This window comes from Callorhinus ursinus, unplaced genomic scaffold (assembly GCF_003265705.2).
Source record: "Callorhinus ursinus isolate GAN/ISIS: 27379988/994484 unplaced genomic scaffold, GSC_fseal_2.0 scaffold5, whole genome shotgun sequence".
In the NCBI taxonomy this organism is placed as follows: Eukaryota; Metazoa; Chordata; class Mammalia; order Carnivora; family Otariidae; genus Callorhinus; species Callorhinus ursinus.
In genome coordinates this window covers 29,407,405-29,425,953 of record NW_027397067.1, presented here as the reverse complement: position 1 = coordinate 29,425,953, position 18,549 = coordinate 29,407,405, and the positions used below count along the sequence as shown (strand labels likewise).

Sequence of the window (18,549 nt, the reverse complement as noted above, 5' to 3'; positions counted from 1 at the left end):
TTTAGAATTTAGAAACGACAGCCCAAAAGTCAGTGATTGATTGAATGTGGCACAAGATGGGGAAGGATCAAGGATGACTCCCAGGTATCTGACTGGGCCAACTAGGTAGGTGCTACAGCCATTTAAAGTCTTAAAGAAGGGGTGCCTGGGTGGCTCAGTCATTAAGCATCTGCCTTCGGCTCAGGTCATGATCCCAGGGTCGTGGGATCAAGCCCCACATCAGGCTCCCTGCTCGGTGGGAAGCCTGCTTCTCCCTCTCCCACTCCCCCTGCTTGTGTTAATGCTCTCGCTATTTTTTTCTCTGTCAAATAAATAAATAAAATCTTAAAAAAAAATAAAGTCTTAAGAATAGAGAAGGGACCAGTTGTGGGAAGAGTTCAGTGTTAGACATGTTGAATTGCAAGACAATATTTTCCTCTAATTAAGACATGTGTTTTAATAAATTTAATAAATATACAGTAGACACAAGTCATGCAGATTTTCCAAATAATTCAAAGATTCGGATGGGAAACCAAAAGCGAGTGAGAAAAAATTTCAACTAAATTCCAACTGATAATGTGTCTGTGGCTAGTCAGTTAAGACTGAACTACGAGCAGGGTCAAGTTAAACCTACTGTGAGTTGCATTGTGGGTTACTGACTGGTTTCCTAATGTTAGCTCTCCTGTTGGTCAGTAAGGAGATGTAACAGAGAGAGCATAGGTATATTAAGGATTAAGTGACATAATAAGGGTTTTGAAAAGCATAAAGTATGATACAAATATAAGGCAGACCTATTCATGCAGACACATGTTTATTGACAGAATTTCAGGCCAGAGTTGGAGTAGTGCTTTACAAACTATACCTTGTCTAGGAAGCCCCTGGAGACCTCGGTAGATGGGCGTGGGGAAGTTGGTCTGATCCTACATGTCTAACAAACGTCCCAGGTGACGCTGAGTCCGTCTGGGGGTCCTTGCACCACACTTTAAGTAGCAGCGGGTTAAGAAATTTACACTGTAACTGGGAAAAACAGATATCTTTCCTTTGTTGTATTCAGTATTTCTTGAATGAGTGTAGCAGTGAACAATCTGATGGAATACAAAGTGTTATCCAAATATAAAGAGACTTCCAATAGATATTTTAGAATAATAGGTCTTAAGAAGTTTTTCGGACAGATTTTTCTGGGAAGAACTATGAGCAGATGGGAAAAAAGAGGAGGGGTAGAATCTACCAATCTGCATATTTCCGCAGAGGAGCCCACACGGTTTTCTATTAAACTGCACCAAACACTGCAACAGTACTGAATTCTGTACATATATGATTGTCACTGGGCTATTAGGTTCTGGATCGATTTGTTCTTCAAAGTAAAATTTGAGTGACTATTTTGCAGAGTCAGCTGAGTTTATGTTTCATGATGTCTCGTCCTTTTTGAACTTTTTTTAAAGTCTAAAGTAGGGGGAACCAAGCCGGCTGGCGGGGATTTTGGAGAAGTCTTGAATTCAACTGCAAATGCCAGTGCCCCGGAGCCTCTTCCAGAACAGACGCAGGGGAGCCCATGAGGTTCTTACCTTTGTTCTGCTACCCACTGCCAGATGCTGCAAGCAAGATCCAAGCACATCTTGTCAACAGTTGTTGCCGTGAATTTCCACCAGATGTGCTTTTACTTAGCTTTACATATTCATTTGACCAAATAGTTTGTGGGTTGAACAAAATAAAAGTATGTTCACTTCTGTTCCTCGGAAACACCCTTTAATGTGCATTTAAGGGCCCTGATATAGGAAACACCATTATAAAAACACAGGTAATCCCTGGGGTTCCTCATTAGAATGATCTCAGGAGCTTCAGGTTATCATAATTGCTTTCCTCCTTTACAAAATTGCTCTGGATCTGGGATGCCACTTTGATCTTTTGTCTTCAATATGATTTTGTTTCCTTCTTGAACCTCTGTGTATTCGATTACTAACTAAAATTTTCTTTAAAATTTCCTGAATCCTGGTTATTAAAAGTTTTGGCATAATTTTCTTTACCTCTGAGGGAAGAACGACCAGCTACAAAAAATATTTTTGAATAAGCATTGTTCTGATAGAAGGTATATCTTTTGTGTCTGAAGACAGCAGACTAAATAAATCAGCTCTACATCCAATTTGTTACAGTTTGGTAAGTGACAACGTGTGCGGTGGTTCAAAGTCCTAGGTAACTTGAGAGTGGAACCCTCACATCCTCGTCACCATTTGTGACAGTAACCATTTCAGTATATTTATTATGCCACTTCTCTCAACTTACTTTTCATAAGACTGAATTTCTAGTTTCAGAGTAAGTTGCAAAATAACATTTTGAATCAGGCATATTGTAATTACCAGCAGGTTGAAATATGAACACTCTCATCACCTGTTCCATTCAAAAGCCTGAATGTTTTTTAGATCTCAGTAGCTGTAAAAATGCTAAAATCAATCACGTTAGGGGAGACGTTGCTGTCTTCATTTAATTCATTTCGCACCATTTTAAAAGAAGCACACGAAGTATGGCTAATGTAACTTGAAAAGATTTTATATTAAGGGATTGGTGGTAGGTAACTCCTGAGGATTTAATGCATTAATGAAAATCAACTCATTGTTTTCTACTTATTTGTTTTCAATGTGTTAGAAATTATAAAATAATACTGTATACGTTGCCCCCCCTACTTTGAAAAAATGGCAGGGCTGAATGAACCAAAGCCTCTAGAAGTATCTGCATGGAGGCCAAGGTACTCTCTTCTAATAGCTACTTATTCATCACTGTTACCTTTTCATTATTCTGTGTATAGTTATGGCCTATAATGTTGTATTTGTTATTTATCAAGTTGTGATTGTTTTAGCATTGTTTATGCCAAATGTTAATTGCCAAGCTTGGAGTGACCTGAGGCATTTTTTTTTTTTTTTAAAGCATGACTAGATTTAACTTCAGGATAAATTATCTTATGAAAACCAAATTTGAAAAGCCACAAGTGTTGATTGTTATGAGTAACATGCTGCCATTCTTGATTTGCTAGAGCTTTTGTTATAGCACTTTAGATGCAACTGAAAATATGCTCTATTAAATGTGAAAAGCCTAATAAATTCTGTCTATCAGTAGTATAGGTCTCAATATTTATTGTGAGACCAATGGTCTGGAAACAATTATTTAATTGTATTAAATAATCAACTGGTGTCTATGCAAAAAACTTTTTTTTTTTTTACTATCTGCTTTAAATCACTGCTTAATGGTGTCAGACTAACGTATAAATTATTTCCTTGAAGAGGCTTTAAGGCAGTTGCCCCAGTTGTTGAAGAGCTGTCCTGGAGGACTGGATCTGTAAAAATTTGTCTTTTTATAGAAATACTGTGGTTACTCATCATAACTGTTAAATTATTTTTTCCAACTAGTCTTTCATTTTTTTTTTTTAATCATCTTTTCATCACATTGTTTCTTGGGTGTCCTGCCCTGTTCCTGTCTTTCAACCTTAGCTGAGTGAAATATATTCAGATCTCTACTTTAAAATGAGAAATGATAGAATAAGGAGTGGAAAATGGGATGGGAGTATGTGGGTATTGGTGATGGTCGTGAAAGAAGTTGGGAGAATTGCTTTTCCAGATATCTACCTATACTTAATTTTAAATGATTTAATCTTTTGCGAAGTACTCTGCATCTTAAAAGTAGTAGTAAAAAATAGTGAGAGGTTGAATTTAGAAAAACAAACACATGGACTTGAAATATTCAAAATAGTCTTTGTGGAAGATTCAATATGAATTCACAGATATTTAAGAAATTTGGAACATAGTAATTATTAAAAATACCAGAGAGTTCCTGGTCACTCTGTTGAATTTTGTGTCTGACACTGTAAGAAAACAGTAACTTGAGAGTGAAATCTCAGATGTTTAAGTGAACAAGAAGTGTGACAGAAGGAAATAATCCCTGAAATTAATCCCTTTTTACAAAGGATTGTCTTCAATTTATGGAGTTTGTGGAAAATAAAGCAAGAATTCTCATGCTTATGAGGCCAAAGTAATCATTGGAAGAGAGAATTCACTGGATTATTCTTTTAGTAATTCAAAACTATGAAATAGAGAAGAAAAAAAACACCTTTAATTTGGAATCATGGTTTCTGGATCTGTTTAAGTGCGCACTGTATTTTTTTTTTTTTTGTATAGTATTTGAAAACAATAAAAATTATGTAATTTGGGTATGGGTTCTTTTGTATGTATTATGTGTCAAGGAAAGAGGTGAGTCCATTATTACAACTTCTCTCCAGACACTTCATATCCTAGATATGGAAAAACCCCCATAAGTAGCAATATGGAATTAGTGTATCAAAACTGAAAAAGTTAAATGTTGACTGTAAGTGACTTTTTGCTTTATGTATATAGAGGGGATGCTGCATACGGTCCTATGTCAACATTACATGTGTTTATTTATAGCTCTTAAGACTCAGATGAAAAATCAGATTTTTTTGCCCAGAGCGAAGAAACATTTGGCGATTAATTTGGGACTGTCCCATTGTAATTGGATTAATTATAGAGACTGTGTTGGGTTAGAGTTAATATAAAGCAGTATCACTTTTAAGTAAACCTGCATACCTTATACAGATAATTTCCATATTATTCAGACTCTGAAATCAAAATGAACCAAAATCAGAATGAGCAGAAAGAACTCTTTGTTTATAAGCCTTCAGAGGGCAGGGCCTGCATGTACCTATCACCAGCCAGGATTTCATACTTATATAAATGCTACTTGGTGACTAAATTTCTTGCCAACTCTCATATACAATTTTGATTACGGAATAAGTTTAGTTGGTAGTGTGATTCTTTTAATTTGGTGGTTTTCCTAGCATACAGTAAAAACCTAACACAATTTTGTTGTTGGAATATTTGTAAGTGGGTATGATCTTTTGCTTTAACACTCTCCATTTCAACATGCTTTGGTCTTCTTGGTTTCTCGGATCAATTCTCTATTCTTATTTTCCAGTTGGACTATTTTCTGATATTCTCTTCTTCCAGCTCCTTAAATGTTACTGCCTGTCCCTACTGATCTTCCACACATGATCTCCTTAATGATCTTAGTCCTTTCAGCCATAGAGATGAGTATCTTTAGAGTAATACTATTATCTCCTCAGTGTATCCCTAGTCCTCTTCTTTTTTCTAGGTTTTCATGTAAGCTTTAAAATAGGAATTTCTAATCACTTCCTGGTCACCTCCACACAGACATTAATAGCCACTATTTATTAAGCTTTCAGTAAGTGTTGGGCATTTTGACTCATTTCTCTTAAGTCTTTGCTCAAGGTTGTGGCAGTGTAACCATTTCATGAGATTAACAGCCATCAGAGGTGGAGCCAGGACTTGAACTGTATTTTGTTCACTTTCCTTGCCATCCCCCATTACTAATATTTTTACAAAGTGTACTAACAATTTGCAAGCTACAGGGGAAAAAGGATTGTATTTTTAATAAAACAAGAAGGAAGGTGTAGTGCAAGTAGAGCAGGATCAGAATCCCTAAGGTGCCATCAAGAGCTGATGGTTACAGTTGGTGTTCGTACAGGCTAGGACAAAGTGTAGATATCTCCTTGTTGATTTGCCCAGTCCTTTACAGTTCCTCTCATTTCATACTTCTAATGTTCTACCCAAGGGAAAGAACTAAGCAAACTTGAAATCAGTTGATACAAACTTTTATACATTAAAAACCTCAGGATTTGTCCCAAAATGTCCACTGTCATAATCCTCAAGGAATTTATCATTTGGCTAAGGTAGGACACGAATATATCTATTTAATTTTAGAGCTGGGACTTTAGTAATCCCATTTGTTCTGTAGCTTTGATTTAGTTAAATTTACAAAGCACTTAAAATTTAGCAGGGGGGCTAATGGCTTGGCTTTACACGTGAGGAAGCCAAATCAACATTAAATTGGTTTGCATGAGATCAGGATTACAGTCAACTAGAACTAAAGGGTTCATGAAGTCACTGGCTAATGCTCTTTACAAATTTACCACTTTTTCCTGAAGGGAAGTATAAGTAGCAATAGCCACAGATAACAAGGCAAAAATGTCTCAGGTAAGATATCATTAATGGTTAAATGAAATAAACAGCTTAAGTGCCAAGAAAGAACACCCTGGATTAGAATCTATCTTAAGCCCCCTACTGAGTTTGTAACGATTACCCCACAGTTGGCTAGTAGTAATAAATTGTATGTGATTCATTCAGTTATGCACCATTCCAAGGTTAATGCACTTCTTGTTTTCTGTGTACTAACCACGCAATTGATGAGAACATCAGAAAGACTTAAAATCTGTAGTTAGATACTATTAAAATTAGGGCTGTGGTCATACATAAAAATTCCTTCCATCAAAGTACTTGCAAATGAACTGTAAAGGGGCTTGCTGAGGAATTAATACAAAACTGATAGAAGATCGATGGACAGCTTAGTTTGTGAACATTTTTAAAGTATGATGTTAGGCTTGGTTTTGAAAGGGTGGGCGAATTCTGGGAATTAACATTGAGGAAAAGGGAGAAAATAATGAGTGAGGGTGGGGGTCTCTGGTGGTGTCTGTTTAGGCACATTCCGAAATGTAATTACTTAGAAGGAACTGTAGCTATCTACAGGTGACAAAAACGTCTCAGAAAGATTAACTTTTGAACATCAGTGGACCGACCTCAGAAGAGGCGAAAAAACACAAACTTGGATCCAGGATTTCACACACATTCATTGAACTCCACTGTGTGTCCGGTGTCAGGGATCCAACAGCAAGGAGTTTACAAATTCGGGAGAGCAGACGCAAAACAACATTAAAGGTAAACTATATAGCAATATTGAGAATGCTAAATGGTACAAAGGAAACCCGGGGAGTCCGATAGTGTGGGGTTCCAATTCTAAATAAGGTACTCACGGAGAGCCTCATATCTGAGCAGAGACCCGAAAAACAAATCTTGGGGCCATCTGGGGTAAAACCCGGGCGGCGGGGCTAGCAAGTGTCGCATTACTAAAATTTGCGGCAGGACAAGGGCCAAGCGATGCTCTGAGGAACGAAATTCCTGCAAGTCAAAAACACTTTCCACGAAAAACCTAGCAGATCGCTGCCTGTAGGTGACCCCTAGGCACCAACGATTTAATTCACCGATTTCAGTTTAACCATCCCTCCCTACCCCGTCCCCTGCACCGACTACATCGCACTCCGGGATCGCCAGCGCTCGGCAAGTGGGTGGACCATTCGTTGCTCCGCCCCGTGGCCTGCGCGCTTGCGGAGAGGTCCAAGGTCAGAGGTTGCGGAGCCGTCATGGCGGCGCTGTGTCGGACCCGTGCCGTAACTGCCGAGAGCCATCTCCTGCGAGTGTTTCTCTTCTCTCGGCCCTGTCGAGGCTCAGGCACCGAGAGTAGCTCCGGGAGTGAGAGTTCCGATTCCACAGAGCCTAAAATGCGCCAAGGCGGCTTCGCGAGCGCTTTGGAGCGGCATTCGAAGCTGTCCCGGAAGGCGGAGCTCGGGCAGAAGGCAGTGAGTGGCGGGAGCTCGCCAGAGACGCGATAGACGGGGCTGGGGTTTGAGGGGGCCCCGGCGTGGTGGGTGGAGGTGGGGCGGAGCCTGGCCTGCGGGTGGGGCTAGGATCAGGGGTGTGTCTTGGCCTTGCAGCGGGCTAGTCCGCAGAGAGCTAGTGGTTGGTGTTTTTCTCCTTGTTGTACTTCTGTGCGGCATTTACGTGCTGGACTTGCTTTGTCCACACTCCTTTGCGCACGTCTTCCTGGGTGAGTGCTGGACGGGAAACCAGCAGGGAGCGCTGCCAGTGAGGCGGTCTAGGGCGACCCCTGGGTCTCAGAGAGGAATTGGACTTCCACCGGGAAAGGCTGGGCTCTCTGCCCTCTACTTTCTTCATACACAGAAGTTCCAACGTGGAGCTTGGTGTCTGGCGTGCAGCGCTTTTTATAAATATTTGTTAATAACAGTGAATAGGTGAAAGAGAATTACTGTCTCTGTGCAGTTGAGCAAGCGTTTAACCTGTCAGTGCTTTGCTTTCCTTTTCTGGAAATGACAGAGTTTCCACATGTCTCAGGCAATACTTTGTAAAATAGGATAAAATTACTAGATAAGTGAAACGGAAGAGATAGACATAAATACGAGTCACATTTTTTTTATTAGATTCAGCAGACATGAAATTGGATGTCTGGCAATGTTAAGTTATATAAAAATAAACGCTCTCAATTTCTGTACTTACTTCTTTGGAGACCAGCCCCCAACAGTTCACAGACTGGTAGTGTCCTGGATTATAGAAAACTACCTGGAATTTAATAAGTAATTGTTAATTGTTGTTATTGACAAAATTTTTCTAAAATCCAAGGATTAGAAGAAGCCTGCTGTATTAGGTTTCTGTTTGTTCCCATGACGAGTTACCACAAATTTACTGGTTTAAGACAACACAGATTTACTATTTTTAGTGCTGTAGGTGAGAAGTCTGATTGATGTCTCACTGGGCTAAAATCAGGATGTTGGAACGGTTTTGTTCATCTCTGTATGTTCTGGGTAGGATCTGTTTCTTTGCCTTTCCAGCTTGTAGAGGATGCCTGCGTTCCTTGACTTACTGCCCCCCTTCTATCATTTTCAAAGCCCACAACAGTAGATTGAGTCCTTTTCACATCATATCACTCTAACCTCTCTTCAGTTGTAAGCCTCTTGTGATTACTTTGGACTCACCTAGATAATGCAGGGTAATCTCCCTGTTTGAAGGTTAACTGATTAGCAACCTTAATTCCATCTGCAATTTAATTTTGCTTTGCTATGGAAGGTAACATAATAACAAATTCCAGGGATTAGGATGTGGACATATTTGGGGGGGGGGCATTTTTGTCTACCTTACCTGGAGAAGTCATAAAGTCCTAAAAGGATGCTGGTGACTGACCTGAAACTGACTAATCCATCCTTGGTGGATGGCTTTGAGGATTAAGTGCGGTAAAGTAGGAAAAGTATAAATATAATTCACATTTCCCTTCCCCCAAATATTTTTATAGGTAAGGGATTTCCTTATTTCTCATCTTCCAACATGTCTCACTTATACTCCTTCCTGCATGCCTTATCACCACATTCCAAACACATTCAGAAACTACCAGAAAATAATTCTCATCTGCTGAGTTAATTGTGGCAAGTGTGAAATTATAACATCATAGGTAGAGTGTTTGAAATGCCATATGGTGATCATACTTGGGGGTTTCACGTGGTAAGCAATGTTTGTTTACTGAAGGAAACAACCAAGGTATTTGAGCCTGATCAGGATTCCATTGCCTTCCTTTCTCTTTGGCTTTTCCAAGAGGAGGCTGGAGTGTTTCTTGGAAGTCCCAGGACATCTATTAAAATTGTTCAGTCCAGCTCACGCTGAATAGTCTCTCTGAGCAGTTGTTCTCTGCCTAACACAGTTTAGAAAACATTATTCTACTAGATGGAGGTTAAATGTGTTTGATTGTGGGGTGCCTAGGTGGTTCAGTCTGCTGACTCTTGATCTCAGCTCAGGTCATGATCTCAGAGTGAGTTTGAGCCCCAAGCTGGGCTCCTCGATGGGCGTGGAGCCTATTTTTAAAAAAAAATGTGGTTGTGACATGTGGTTCACATATTCAAAATTTTTCAATATTTCGGCTTAGTGGAAAGAAGGAAAATTCCCTGGAGAGGAGAGTATCAGGAGGCTGGGTTATAGTCTCCCTTCTGAGAGCTCTTAGCTTCGGAACATTTCCAGGTATGTGGATCCCTTTACTCATTGATGCCACTGACTCCCTGATCTGGGTCATTATACACAGTGGACAGAATTATCTTCCTAAAGTTGGGCTCTGTAATCAGACTTAATGAGATGCTCTTTTTGCTTTGCTTGAGAATCTTGTAAGCCCTCCTTCACATTGCCTACAAGATTAAATACACATCTCTCCATCATCAGCCTGCCGCCATTCAGGACCCAGTCCAGTGCAGAGATTATAGAGTTTAGGTTTCGTTTCAGAAGGCCAGGATTCAGAGACTGGTGCAGCGATCTTACTAGTTAACTTTGGGCAAGTTACTTGGCCTATCTTAGTTTGCTTTCTTATCTCAAAGTGGGCATAATACTCTAACTGGGGTTATGGTGGAGTTTACATGAAATAATATATTTGAAATGCTCTCAGTCTGGTGACTGCTGCAGAGTAAGCTTTAACTTAGTACATTTTAGCTTTGTGTGGCCTCAGCCATTTCTCCTCCAACCTCCTGCCTTCTGAGAATAGTTTCACAGAGAGAGATGCTTCCAGGATTGCATAGTCCTTTGAATGAAATCCACTGCTTTCCTAAATAATTAATAATAATTAAACTTTAATTTAAAAAAACATGCACATGCCATTCTGTTTAATCCTAATTTAAGGTCATTTGTGATCATTAGTATGTTAGCTTGTGGTTTCAGAGTAACGTGTGCATACTTCAGAATAAAGCTTTTCCTGGCTTTTTTCCCCACTAGAATATAAATTTCAGAGGATAGAGACCTTGTTTGTCTTGTTCTGTTATATCCCCAGCACCTAGCACAGTGCTTGATGTAATAAATGGGCACTAATAAATGTTTGCCAAATGGGTGAATGAATGAATAGTACACATAGTGCGTATTTGAACTTCATTATCCTGGGCTTTGTTTGTTTTCCTTCTAAATTTTTATTTAAATTCTAGTTAGCATGTTGCTTTCAGGAGTAGAATTTAGTGATTCATCACTTATAACAGGTGCCCTCCTTAATACCCATCACCCATTTAACCCATTCCCCACTCACCTCCCTCTATCAACCCTCAGTTCTCTATTGTCAAGAGTCTGTTAGGATTTGCCTTCCCCTCTCTCCTCTTTTTTTCTTCCCTTCCCACATGTTCATCTGTTTTGTTGCCTAAATTCCACATATGAGTGAAATCATATGGTATTTGTTTTTCTCTGACTGACTTCGCTTAGCGTAATACACTCTAGCTCCATCCATGTCCTTGCAAATGGCAAGATTTCATTGTTTTTGAATGCTGAGTAATATTCCATTGTATACATATACCACATCTTCTTTATCCATTCACCAGTCTATGGATTTGGGCTATTTCAGTGGCTTGGTTATAATTGATAATGCTGCTACAAACATCGGGGTGCATGTACCCCTTCCAATCTGTATTTTTGTATCCTTTGGGTAAAGACCTAGTAGTGCAATTGCTAGATCATAGGGTAGTTCTATTTTTAAGTTTTTGAGGAACCTCCATTCTGTTTTCCAGAGTGGCTGCACCAGTTTGCATCCCCACTAACAGTGTAAGAGGGTTCTTTTTTCTCCACATCCTCACCAACATTTGTTGTTTCCTGTGTTATTAATTTTGCCTGTGTTGTCTTTGAGTTGAGATCTGTGTGTTACTGCTCAAAAACAGTTGTATAGCTAAGAATAGTACAGGTTCAGGCATATCAGTTAGGTGTGCTTATCCAGAATAATAATTGAGCAAAAACAATTTTAAGGGTAATGAAACTGAAAATACCACATTAGTTTTAATTTTAGTGCTATTGGAAGTTTTTAGTGCTTTTCTGACATATTTATGATGAAGAATATGAGCAGTTGTGAGGTGTTAAAAGAGATTCAACTTTGTGAAGAAACTTCCACTTTTTGAAGTTTCTGGATCTAATTAATTGGAGAGTATCCTTAGTTTGCAAGATGAATCAAGTTCACTGTTGTATGGTCAAAATTTTTGAAAAAGTATAAAAAAAATTTGCTTACTTTAAAAAGGAAATTCAAATAGCATTGAAGATTATAATGGGAAATGTAAAAGCCCCCCTTTCCTTTTCTTCGCTTTCCAGGCTGGAGAATGTGTATGATTTGGTTTTGGTTTTGGTTTTGTTTTGTTTTGTTTTGTTTGGAGTTGTTACACAAAAGAAACTTTATTTGCCTCAAATAAGGAGATCATAGGGAATAACTTGAGAGTGTATTTTTTGTTGGTGGTAGTGGTGATGGTTATTTTTTGTTTTTTGAGAGAGAAAGAGAGAGAAAACAGGGGAGGGGTAAAGGGAGAGGAAGAGAGAATTTAAGCAGGCTTTGCCCATTGCGGAGCCCAACATGGGGCAAGATCTCATGACCCAGAGATCATGACCTGAGCCAGAATCAAGAGTTGGACACTTAACTGACTGAGCCACCCAGGTGCCCCTAAAGATTTGATTTATTTTGATATGATTTTTAAAGATTTTATTTATTTATTTGAGACAGAGAGAGAATGAGCAGAGGGAGGGACAGAGGAAGAGGGAGAAGCAGACTCCCTGCTGAGCAAGGAGCCCAATGCGGGACTCAATCCCAGGACCCTGAGATCATGACCTGAGCCAAAGTCAGACACTTAACCGAATGAGCCACCCAGGCACCCTGAAAGATTTTATTTTTGAGTAATCTCTACACCCAAACACAAATTGGTTGGTACTGTTTTGAATTATATTATTACTGTTCAAGTGTGTAAGCTCTGGATTCAGATAGTCTCAGTTTGAATCCTGGTTCTGTCATTTACTAGCTGTGTTTTCTTGGGAAATTACTTAATATCTGTATATCTTTGTTTCCTTTTTTGTAAAAATTCTTTGTCATGAAGTTATTATGAGATTAAATGAATTTATTATTTAAACACTTAGCACAAGTCCCTGATGCTTAATAAGCACTCAGTATAGTTTAGTTGCTGCTGCTGAAAATTGCTGTTTTCAGGTAAGTATAACTTTGAATATTTTTCCTCATTGCCTATGTATAATGCGTGTATACCTCATTGAAAAAAAATTGCTTGGTATTCCATGGTATGGGTGTAGCATAATTTATTTAACCAGGCCTTCATTAATGAACTTTAGGTTGTTTTCTGTTTTGTTCTTTTTTTTTTTTTTTAATACAGACAGTGCTACAGTGATCATTTACATATTTTTTGCATACTTATGGGATATATGCTGCGTCAAAGTGTACAGACAGTTTCAGTTTTGATAGAGAAAACCCGTTTGTACCACACTCCCACTTGGAGTGCATGAGGTGTTTACTCACCTCTATCCATGTGGGATATTATTTTCCCCCCATGTGGGGTATTTCTTGATATTGAGCCCTCAAAACAAAATAGAGAAATTGGGAACTAGGGTTGTTATTCCGAAATTGGGACCTGGGGTTTTTATTCCTCACCGCTGATATCAACTTGTGCTTTTTATCAAAATAACTGCATGTTCACATTTTTTGACTTCATAATAAGTAAATGCTATCAATTTGAACCATAAAATAGACTTATCCTAACAAAATACTACAGTTATGTCATATATATTGGGGTTCTATGTAATTTTCATTTATATATGGTTTCTGCTCAAAAATTTTTCTGTGTGAAAATAAATATTTCGCTGTTCCCCAAACAAATCCTTGTTTCTTTGTCTTTGCTTTTCCCCCTGGAATTAGCTTCTCTGCCTGCAAATTCCATTATAAAAATCACCTCTTCCATTGGTGTTTATCATCTCATCAACCAGACGAAACTCCTTTTGGAAGTCATGGAGCTTTGTTTTATATTCCCTTTATGGTACCCACACAACTCTTAAGTTATACTGAAGTCATTTAAGAACTTGTTCTAGCCTGTTTTTTAGATTGTAGTTCCTGGAGATCAGGGGTCATTTTTTATTCACTCTTTACATAAGTTAGGAGTTGAATATATATGTGTTGATTTATATTGGAATTAAACTTATACAGTTATAGTATCTTAGATGGCTTATTATTAGATTTAACAATATGTATGTATGGTCAACAATATAGGTTGAAGTTTTACCCATTGATTTCATTCTTATCCTTAGAGTGCCAACTTTGTTATGTGTATGGGCACCTCAGAAGTAAGTGATACTCAGTAAGAGCTACGGAAGTTATCCTCAAAAGGAACCTTCCCCTGCAGACAGGAATTTTACCAAGGGCAGTTCATCATGAAACACTTATCCTAAGATTGCACTGAAGCTACTAGCTAAAGGGATCTCAAATTTAAATGACCTCAAATGCCATTGTTCGGTATGGGGGTTTGTAGGTGCCATACTCATCCCATGCTCACTTATCCATTTCGTTTTTCTTTGGTTTATTACCTTTAATACTGGTTTGTGCAGCTATCTCTTCAATTAGTTTTTTATTTGTTTGGTTTTTGAGGGTAGGGACCAATTCCTTTCATTTTAGTAGCCAACATAACAACATTCTTATGTATAGAGGACCAGGTAAATGTTTGCTAAGTATATATATATATTTTTTTTTTTAAAGACTCTTTTTTTTTTTAATTTTATTTATTTATTTGAGAGAGAGAGAGAATGAGAGATAGAGAGCACGAGAGGGAAGAGGGTCAGAGGGAGAAGCAGACTCCCCACTGAGCGGGGAGCCCGATGCGGGACTCGATCCCGGGACTCCAGGATCATGACCTGAGCCGAAGGCAGTCGCTTAACCAACTGAGCCACCCAGGCGCCCTAAGTATATTTTTTTAACTTAGATACTTTTTCCTCTTTTTTTTTTTAAAGAAGTACTTTAAAACCTCTGATGCTCTTATGTCTCTTAGACAATAGAGATTTGTAGAATCTGTTAAGCCAATCGGAAGCTCTGCAATAGCAGATGACCTATCTTATAGCCACAAGGTGGCAATAGTTAAGCAAATAATTGTTTTTCTGCTTTGTGACTAATACTGTTTCTTAACGGTAGAGGGTAGCATATGACTTGCAGCTCATTGAAAATTGGTTTGTAAGAGTTTTCGAGACCACACAGTAGAACATTTTATTCTTTTAAGGTAAAGAATAACATTTTACTATTTTAGTTTGTTTATGTAGAATACTGATGTTATAAGACCGCTTATAGTTTTATTTTAGCAATATATTACGTTTCATGCAGATTTTTAAAAATGTTATTTTTCACTTTTTCATGAATATTTCTTATTGATATTTTTTATTTCAAGATGCTGGATATAAATCAGATATTTTGTCCTTTCAGAATACTGGAAAAATCCAAAATATAACTTATTTAAAGGATTTGTCATAATATCAAGGAAAAAATTCTTATTTTTAGTGTAAGTTTTAAGCCTAGTATATTCATATAGTAGCAATGTTCTGTATTTTATTTAAACTTATGTTTTCTCACTGTTTTATATTGACAACTTTAAGAATTATACCAATGTTTTAAAAATGAATTTTGTAAAGGAATGTTGAAAAATATTTATGGTTTTAGCTGTGGTGCCAGCTGGTTTTTACATTATGAAATTCTAGGTGAGTTATCCCTGAGTTAGTAAGAAAAATCTTTTGAAATGTTTAGTTCACAGTGGAGTCTAACATTTTCAAAGCATATTTAGAGAAAATTACCAGTTAATATAAAAACAATGGAAGAGTGAATTGAGGTAGGTATAAATCTCTAGGGAAAAGTCATCACCTATAATATACTTATAATTAATACTATACATTTCCTAAAAGAAAAGATAAATATATTTTGAATATATCCTGTATATAGTTTGTTTCATGGGTGGTCATATGATCTGATCATACCCTATGAGAGTCTTTTATGACTTCCCAAGTCAGCATTAACTTTGTATATCTTTATTAACTCTCACTTTTGCTCAGAAATCTCTATTCTTTTAAGGTGTTTGGGTTTTATTTTTCTTTTAAAGATTATATTAAAATTTGCTCTTTTAATTATATAATAATAATTTTTAAAAATGTTTTAAAGCATTTTTTAAGACTTTTTTCTCCTTGGGCGCCTGGGTGGCTCAGTCCTTATTAAGCTTCTGCCTTTGGCTCAGGTCATGATCTCAGGGTCCTGGGATCGAGTCCCACATTGGGCTCCCTGCTTGGCAGGAAGCCTTCTTCTCCCTCTCCTACTCCCCCTGCTTGTGTTCCCTCTCTCGCTGTGTCTCTCTCTGTCAAACAAATAAAATCTTTAAAAAAAAAAAAAAAGACTTTTTTCCTCCTTTTTTTTTTTTTTTTTTTTTTAAAGTAGCTCCACAGCCAGTGTAGAGCCCAATGTGGGGCTTGAACTCAGGACCCTGAGATTGAGACCTGAGCTGAGATCAAGAGTCGGACACTTAACCGACTGGGCCACCCAGTGCCCCAAAGAGTTTTTTTATTTTAAGTAATTTCTACACCCAACATGGGGCTGGAACTCACACCCCCAAGATCAAGTGTCACATGCTCTACCAACTGAGCCGGCCAGGCGCCCCTTTATTAATAATAATTTTTATAACATGATTATGTTCCCTTAAGTTTGTTTTTATCTGTTGGCATTAAATAATAAAAGAAATAAACTATCACAGTTGAGTGGAGCCTGGTTTGTAGGGATTTGGGAATAAAATTTAATAGTTGATTCATTTTGGGTTTTGCCTTGCTTTTTGTTTTTTTATTTTTTTAAGATTTTATTTATTTATTTGAGAGAGAGAGACAGAGATAGTGAAAGAGAGCACAAGCAGAGAGGAGAGGGAGAAGCAGGCTCCCCGCTGAGCAGGGAGCCCGACGCAGGGCTCCATCCCAGGACCCCGGGACCACGACCCAAGCCAAAGGCAGACGCCCAACCAACTGAGCCACCCAGGTGCCCCTTGCCTTGCTTTTTAAAGCACTTTACTCTTGGCCACCGGCGGATGAGTGGTGGACTTCCATTCTTGGAGTCAGCAGTTCAGCAGCTCCTCTCTGGCCAGTTACCCAAATTGAGATGGTTGGGTTCTACCAAAAGAGATATGTGTACACAAGCTCACAGAGTATTTATCCCAGAGAGATGAAAACTCATGTTCATATAAAAACCTGTACATAAATGTCTATAGCAGCTTTATTTGTAATAGCCAAAAACTGGAAACAGCCCAGATGTTCTTCAGCTATTGAATGATTAAAGCAAACTGTGGTACATCCATACCATGGAATATTACTTAGAAGTAAAAAGAAACAAACGATTGATACACATAACAACTTAAATGACTCTCAGGGGTGTTATGCTGAGTGAAAAAAGCCAGTTCCAAAGGATTATATAGTCTAAGTCTGTTTATGGCATTCTTGAAATGACAAAATTATTGAGATGGAGAAGAGATCAGTGGTTGCTAAGAGTTAGAGATAGGGGTGGTGGTTAGAAGAAAGATCGGGAGGTACAAAAGGGCAGCACGAGGGATCCTTGCAGTGACGGAACTGTCCTGTTAACGTGACCATGGTGGTGAATACATGAGTCTTCACATATGATACAATTATGTAGAACTAAATACACATACAAGTAATTGCATATAAAACTGGTAAAATTTGAATACTGTTGGTGGATTGCATCAGTTGTCAGTTTCTTGGTTGTGGTATCTTACCTGGTCTTAGATGTTAGCCTTGAGAGAACTGGGTAAAGGATGGAAGGGATCTCTGTGTCTTATTTCTTTTAATTACATGGAAATTTACAATGATCTCAAATAGAAAGTTTATTTATTTTTAAGAAAGGATTATTTCACTAGTCTGTCAGGCCCAGCACTGGTAAGACCAGTGAATTCCATAAAGATGAGCCCATTATCACACATCATTTCCTGTAAAATGATTTCTTTGGTTAGAAGTGTGGAATACCATGACAATGAATAAGAGATTCTCTTAGTTTATGGTGGTTTTGAAAGAAGTTTTGTGGGTAGAAAGGCAAATCCATATTTAGAGTAAGTGTTTATTCTGGTGATACTGTATCACTTTCCTTTCTATATAGAATGGCCCAGTGTAACCTGCTAGCAGGTAGCCATGTGATCATTTCAGGGAATGATACTATATTGGAAGCTTTTTTTTTGGTCTCTGCTGTTGGCAGATTGGTCATTTAGCAGTGGCTGTGGCTAGATCAACGTGGGTGAGTAGAAGTCAACGTTTCTGAATCCATGCATAACCTCCATTCCGCAGAAATTCAGGGACCTGCCACCTTGGTGAAATTTTTCATTGGCTAACAGTCTGGGACATGCTGAGATACCCCTCCTACCACTAAGACAGCACATCCCTGCTGCTGTGGCAGCTTTGTTCTTGAACCCAGTTGTGGGGGAGAGGAATAGCCGGCGAAAGAGGTTGACGTCCACAGGACTGGTTATCATCCTCTGATTATTAAGATTCCTTCTGCTAGAGAAATCATTTACATGTGACTGACTTATTTTCTCACTCTGCCTATTCAGAGAGGTCTATCCACATATCTCTTTCCCAGACCTTGTCTTGTCATCTGTTTCTCAATCATATGCCTTCAAATCCCTGACCATCCGGCAAAATCATTCGTCACTTTGCACAAATTAATATAGACCTGTACCTTAGGCTGTCTTTCCTTCCAGGCAGAGAGATCACATGCAGTACTCAAAGTTCTGCCCATCGGGAGGCTTTTCTTTTACCACTGTCCTTCAGGACCACTCTCGCTCTGCATTATGATTCACCGAGAGAGGTCTGTTGAAGTCTCCATTCTACATCTTTTTCTGCTACAGATACTTGAAATACTACCACATCTGCCAGGTCATAAAGCCCAAGTGGTAGAGTAGCTTGCCTGGTAGTCTGGACCTGTTGCAGAGCTTTGTCTTATTCTGGGCCCTCCTCAAAACAGGCAGCTTTTTGGGTTACTTAAAGAGTTGGAGAAGAATGTCCAAATAAGGTATTTTATTGCCTCCAAAAT

The 18,549-nt window shown here is 38.4% G+C and overlaps 1 protein-coding gene across 10 annotated transcripts in view; it reads left to right on the top strand.

Moving 5' to 3' along the window:
- Window positions 1–18,549, top strand: part of TPD52 (tumor protein D52) — a 216,599-nt gene that overhangs the window by 98,415 nt on the left and 99,635 nt on the right. For 3 of the 10 annotated variants that reach the window (XM_073892924.1, XM_073892923.1, XM_073892925.1), the window contains one exon: window positions 1,422–3,086. The exons of 6 other annotated variants lie outside the window; for them this stretch is intronic. In XM_073892924.1, coding sequence (XP_073749025.1) covers window positions 1,422–1,535 — 114 coding nt within the window. In that variant the 3' untranslated portion in view covers window positions 1,536–3,086. Of the gene's footprint in view, window positions 1–1,421; window positions 3,087–7,213; window positions 7,472–18,549 lie in introns of those variants that run through there. One more of the 10 variants, XM_025870759.2, reaches the window with a different exon arrangement.